The sequence below is a fragment of the Hypomesus nipponensis genome, chromosome 4, assembly GCF_054491055.1.
Source record: "Hypomesus nipponensis isolate SF chromosome 4, ASM5449105v1, whole genome shotgun sequence".
Classification (NCBI taxonomy): domain Eukaryota; kingdom Metazoa; phylum Chordata; class Actinopteri; order Osmeriformes; family Osmeridae; genus Hypomesus; species Hypomesus nipponensis.
Window position 1 is genome coordinate 15,690,329 of NC_140364.1, and position 6,189 is coordinate 15,696,517.

At 40.7% G+C, this 6,189-nt stretch overlaps 1 protein-coding gene across 1 annotated transcript; it reads right to left on the bottom strand.

Annotated features, from left to right (window-relative positions):
* Nucleotides 1-118: 118 nt before the first annotated feature.
* Nucleotides 119-5,232, bottom strand: LOC146295842 (riboflavin transporter 2-like). The gene is made up of 4 exons (XM_084697025.1): nt 5,003-5,232; nt 2,673-4,418; nt 2,413-2,536; nt 119-2,267 (listed from the first exon to the last, which is right to left on the bottom strand). Exons 2-4 carry the CDS (start codon nt 3,671-3,673, stop codon nt 2,058-2,060), a joined length of 1,335 nt encoding a protein of 444 aa, XP_084553151.1. The 5' UTR covers nt 3,674-4,418; nt 5,003-5,232; the 3' UTR covers nt 119-2,057.
* Nucleotides 5,233-6,189: the final 957 nt, after the last annotated feature.

Sequence of the window (6,189 nt, forward strand, 5' to 3'; positions counted from 1 at the left end):
TGTCTTGGTTGGTGTCTTAATACTTCAAATATAACTGAAAGGATCAGAAAAATATATTTGTTTTGTAGAAGCCATCTATATTTTACATCAGACATGGCTTAAGTACACACATCCTTCACTCAAGTAGAAGTACAGATACTCATGTTTAAAGACTCTGGTAAAAGTACTGACTACAGTTTTTCACTCAAGTTGAAGTCACATCATATTAATACATTAATACAAAAATACACTGGACACGCAGAGCATTCAACAGGAATCCTTTTTGATGCCGACACTTGAGAAGATCTCCCATAAGGCCATGGGTGATCAGGAACGTCTCTTTTCTCAGTCATGTCGACATCAGTAACTCTCTCTACAACAGTGTAACCACTGTGTAATAACAATCTAATAAAAGTATAACAACAGTGTAATAACAGAGTAATAACAGCATAATAACAGCATAAAAGTGCAATAACAACATAAGACCAGGGTATAAACAGTGTAATAACATAATAATAGTGTTACAATAGTGAAACAACAGTGTAAGAAGTAAAAGTACAACAGTACTTAAGTAGATTTTTCTGGTATCAGTTCTTCACTATTTTTCTGACAACTGTTTTTTACTTTCACTCCTTGTGAAATATAGTGTCTGTGGTGTGTTTTTGTATTAATGTATTAATATGATGTGAATTTAACTTGAGTGAAAAAGTTGAGTCAGTAACAAAGTATTTGTACTTAGTTACCCTTGATGCTTTAGGATGTTTGACAGTTTGTCAAAGCTTTCTGAGTTTGTATTGTTTTCAGTTACCTTAGTAATGATGGACACACGTGTGACATAAACATGTTGTGTTTATCAAAACAAACCGTACTATATGGTAGTTGGTGTGGTTGTACACCCTATCAGTGCCCTGTTTAATATGTTAGAAAGTAGACAATGAAACACTGATCTAAACAAATTGTGAGTTATTTAAATATAACAGGTTTTCTGGTGTGCAGGCCTCCTTTAAAATGATTTAGCTCAATGAGAAACCTCCCATGAATTAAAGTTAATAATATAAATTACACAAATTGAAGCTTGAGCTCTACTGAACTTTAAAGATGGCATATTTAATGCATCCCACTTGACCTTGTAAGGACATGCCTTCTCAACTTGATTAGAAGTAATCCTTTTAACTGAAGGTCATTTATAGCCCAGAGTGATTGAAGGACCAATCACTGTTTGTTTTCCAGGAGCAGGATGAAATCACCCTGCAGTTAGTCTGACCATCTCAGGCCAAGCCCCCACATCCTCTTCAGCAGCTGTTATTTTGGATGAATGATCAGTTGGGATAGCAAAGGTCATCTAAGTTTTTTCTTCAAAAAGTAATTGTCCTTTTTGACAGCTGGTTCAAATGTATTCAGCTTTAACACATTTGGCATAAGGATGGGATCAAAAGGAATTGTTGATGTCATTGTGTATACTGACATCTAGTGGTCGTGTATAATTGCAGGAGATTGTTCTATACTTTTATTTAACAATGTACACGTTAGAATGTTAAGTAACTAAAGCTGAGATTGATTGCATCCAAACAACTGTTTGTGTTGTTCCCTCGTGTGTATTTGTACACACTGAAATTACACGCAAATGTAATAAAAACGAATTCTCATATCAAAACATTTTCATTAGGATATGTTCTGGTATTAAAACCTGCAGTAGTCATAAACAATGATTAGCTCACTTCTCATGATGGTAACATGACTAAATAATATCAAGCAAAACAACTGAAACATTATTACTGCAATGACAATGTACAGATGTTTGTGTCTGTGTTAATGAGAAAGAAGAACCCATGATCGCAAATTTGTATAATTCTACTGTTCAAAATGGCTTCATGTTAATCATCAAAAAAAGAAGAATGTCAGTTGAGAACAAATAGTGATCAGTCTCTTGTCCTTTTCATCAAACCTTGATAACGTGGTTGTCACTGTTGTCATGAGCTAATCTTTCCCTCCAAGTCTATTGAGTCTCCAGTGAAACTTTGAAAGTGATTCACTTGCGTATTTATAGAAAAATAAAATTACATAAAATTTAACTTTAATCAAGGGCAGTTTATGTTACAAGGGTCTCCAGATGCAAAGAAATCATACACGCTGACCAATGGGAACATGACGATGGCCCCTATGAACGATCCCAGCTGCACTACCGCTCCACACCACACAAGGGCGCTGTGACCTTCGTCTCGCAGGATCACTGCAATGATCACCTTCACATATGACAAACTGAGTATAAAGATGGTCCAGGCACCAACCTGAGAAAGTAAAAATGTGTTAAATCGTTCTAATGTATTGTCCCTTCTGTTATTACACTGTTATTATGTTGTTATTACACTGTTATTATGTTGTTATTACACTGTTATTCAGTTATTATTACACTGTTATGTCGTGAGCACTCACCATGAGGCTGGCTCCCAGGAGGCCGCCCAGCAGCACAGGGCAGGGGCTCAGCACAGCCATGGCCAGGATGTAACCTCCGACCCCACTGCCCAGGGCGGCGAGGACGCCCATCAGCAACAGGGATCTGGACTGACACAATCATTGGATTAATAAGAGGTGTGAAATATTGATTGATTGCTAGATTGCTGGAAAAGACTGAATGTACATGTGTGGTAAGGTAAACAAACCGACAAAGGCATGTATTTAATATCCTTACTGACCTTAAGGGGAAGAACATAGCCAGGAAACAGGACAGAGGGTTGGCCATGGCAGCCAGGCTGGCTGACAGGTGGTAGACACTGTTCCCGTAGGGCATGCAGGAGTAGGACTGCACGGAGGGCAGCACCACGTTAGTCAGGGCGTTGACCCAGGCCAGGAGGATGAAGATGTACACCACCTGCATCCAGCTGTACAGCCCCGTACCAAAGCTGCTCTTTGGCTTCAAACTGGGGCTGATCATGGGTTTCTGCTCAGTCTGACTCGTCTGGCCGAGCGCCGGGTCTCTCCTCTCCGACCCCCCAGGCCTGGAGTAGCGTGGGTTGGATCGCTCTCGGGTCACAGCGGGGTGGTAGTTCAGCAGGAGGAAGGCCACAAGGCACACCACCATCATGGCGCTCAGGAAGCCAAAGAAGACCTCCGTTGAGAAGTGTGCCGGCTGATACTGTGCCTGCAGTGTCTGGAGCTGGACGCTGGTGAGGGTCTGGTTGGAGGCCTGTGTGCTGTTGACACAGTGTAGCACTCCAACCCCCTGGACCAGAGCCACCAGGGCTGGGAGCAACCCACTCACGCCCTCCCCCACATAGTAGGTGGTGAGGTACTGAGAGGGGAAGCGCATCATGAAGGGCAGGAAGGTGACGGAGGAGGTGCAGTCCACCAGGGACAGGAAGAAGGTGAGGAGCAGGAGGGCCATGCTGCGAGGGACACCGCCCACCACCGTCACCTCCGTCCAGAAGAACACCAGCAGGAAGGTGGCCACCGCACCCAGCCCCAAGATCAGGTAGATGACCAGGGTCTCGCTGAGCACGCCGGGGCGGAAGCGGTGCATGAGGGTGACGAACAGCGGCCCCACGTTGGCCAGCTGGATGATGACGGACAGGTAGGAGGGCAGGTACCAGCCCTCGGGGATCTGAGGGACCAGGAGGGGGAGCTCCACCCACAACCCGTTGATGGACACCCAGGAGCCCATGCCGAACAGGCACGCCAGAACGTGGGTGAGAAGCATGCTGGACCAGGACAAAGACACCAGCACAGACGTGTCTACAACCACACAGTGTTAGATCTTTAAAATGTCAATATGTCGTCTAAAAATCGAGATTCAATCAAAACATCAGCCCACGACTGTGTTGAGAACAGACAACCACTTCAGTGAGATGGGAGGCGGACATTAATGTTTGACCATGTATGGATGTGTATGAAAGTAGGTGACTTATTTCTGAGTGTGGTTAATCTTTGCTCTGTCTTCCTGGTACCAGACATTCAGTAATCTACATAAACCACCATCATAATATATGACTTCAAATGAAACTGAATGCAGTCAAAGTACCACATTTTTCAATGAACACTTTTTCTGCTGTTTAAATGTGCCCAATCACCAAGACTACTGTGGAGATTGTAATTCAGTAATGTATTTTTTATTTCTATTGATTTATTTATATTGTTTAGTTTTTTGTTTGTTTGTTTTCTGGTATAATTAAAATACAGAACTTTGAATGAATAAAGCAAAACTGGTTCACAAGTGTGAGTTGACAATCCAAGTTGGTAAAAATAAAAAACCAAGGAGGTGGGACTATGACATCATATCATGCATGGCTGACTGATTCAAAGACTCTTATCAGTTCAACTAGAGCTATCACCTTAACCATCCTATACATTCACCACATAGAAACATATACCTAAATATGACGGTGTTTCCAATCCCAGTTCCTGTACACACTGTCAATAGAACGGTCTGTAATCAGCCAGCTGGACTGACAGGAGACACAATTACAGTTCAGAGTAAATTATTATTTCAATTAAGTATTATCTTACTTTAGTGTTTACAATGATGAAACACAAAAGAAGCACGATCACCTATTGGTTACTTAGAATTGCAAAACTAGTCTTTAAACATCGAAGAACTGTTTATTGACAGGGACTGTGAACACAAATGCCTTTGATCAAATTCCTCTCTAAAACAATACGAGGAAGTTGATGCACACCCTGAAGCTACACGATCAAAGGACCGCATGCGAAGGCATCAGCTAGCATTGAAACAGATGTTCTACTTTAACATAAAACCAAACCTATACATTTTCAACATTTATGAAAGACAGTTTTAGATTCTCCTGGTTTAACACTCTTGTTAAATATGATCTGTTGATATGAAGTATCACAATACTAAACACACATACGCTTTTCAATATAAAGCAACGTATACAAATCAAATTATTTAATCTAAAATCATCCTTGCATTACACAATTTTGGTACAGGGGAGTACAATATTATTATTATTTTCTGGAAAGTTACTCATAAAAAACGCAGAATAGAATGCATCCCTGCTGAGGTACTCACATTAGGTCCTGCGGGTCTGCAGAGAAGCCAAAGTCCTGAGTCTTAACTGCTCTTTAGATCCAGAGAGCAGAGGATTATAGCCTCAGTGGCTGGCTGGCTGGGTGGGTGTGTGGGTGGGTGTGTGTGTTAACCAACCATAATACATGTGATTTCGACTAAAGTTTTTTTTCCTTTTAAAATGCAGTGTTTGACATCCATGTATCACAGACAAGCATCACAGGAGATGATTCACAGGCACCATCACCACTGTGTAGTTTGACAGTAAACGTCTTGTGGGTCAACAACACATTCTTGAAACTTCAGGAATGTTTGTTAAGGAGATCACATGCACTAAGCCTGGAGGTCACAACTATCCAAAATTGTATTTTTCACAGTAAAGTATGAATGAATTCACTTATGTAATAAAGAATGTTTGTTACATTTAAAGAAGCAAAGGAACATCTACGTTTTTGCTATGACTTACAAGACAATGGGATGGAAACATTGTTCATAATAAAGTTACAGTGATTTATCAAAATACCAGGTTGGCGATGTATCAATTTAGCAAATTCAAACATAATTGTGAAAGTCAATAACAGGAACAACGATGACACCTGTATTCTACATCATGCCTCATGTCAACCCAACAAGTAACAATGCTGAGAACCTCCATTTGTTTGAAAACTTCCTTCAATTCAGGAGATTACCAATTGCTCTACCACATGTGACTGTAGCATGGTTTGCACGTTTAAGATTAGCAACACTTAGTTTATAATAAAGTATAGTAGCTCTTGGGGGGCACCACCTCTGATTTGTGAAAGGAGCAGAGGAAAACTTATCTAATAATATTGAATAATAGCACTCGTAATAATCAGTCTAATCTTAAGTAGGAAATTCTCTGAAAGTAGAGCAGATCATATAACGTCAGAGATGTGCAAGGATTATATACAATTATTTATTTATGAGAATGTAATTATAGTGAACACATACCAGATAAGTTATGGGTTAGTTGGGGCCTGAATCCCAAAGGATAGCGCGCTACACAATGGCTGCGTAGAGCGCGTGTGGAGGGGAGGGGAAGAAGCTGAGAAGAAGAGGCTTCTATAGTAACAATAGACGATCAATGGCAACTGACCTAACGATGGTTAGGTTAAATCATTTGTAAAATACAATCAAACATCAACAATTCAATCACAACATGCCAATAT

Coding starts and splice junctions, on each gene's coding strand:
- LOC146295842 (XM_084697025.1), bottom strand. CDS start 3,673: ATGCTTCTCACCCACGTTCTGGCGTGCCTGTTCGGCATGGGCTCCTGG. Junction 2,537..2,672: donor GCTATGTTCTTCCCCTTAAG/GTCAGTAAGGAT, acceptor GTGTCAGTCCAG/ATCCCTGTTGCTGATGGGCG. Junction 2,268..2,412: donor TCCTGGGAGCCAGCCTCATG/GTGAGTGCTCAC, acceptor TTACTTTCTCAG/GTTGGTGCCTGGACCATCTT.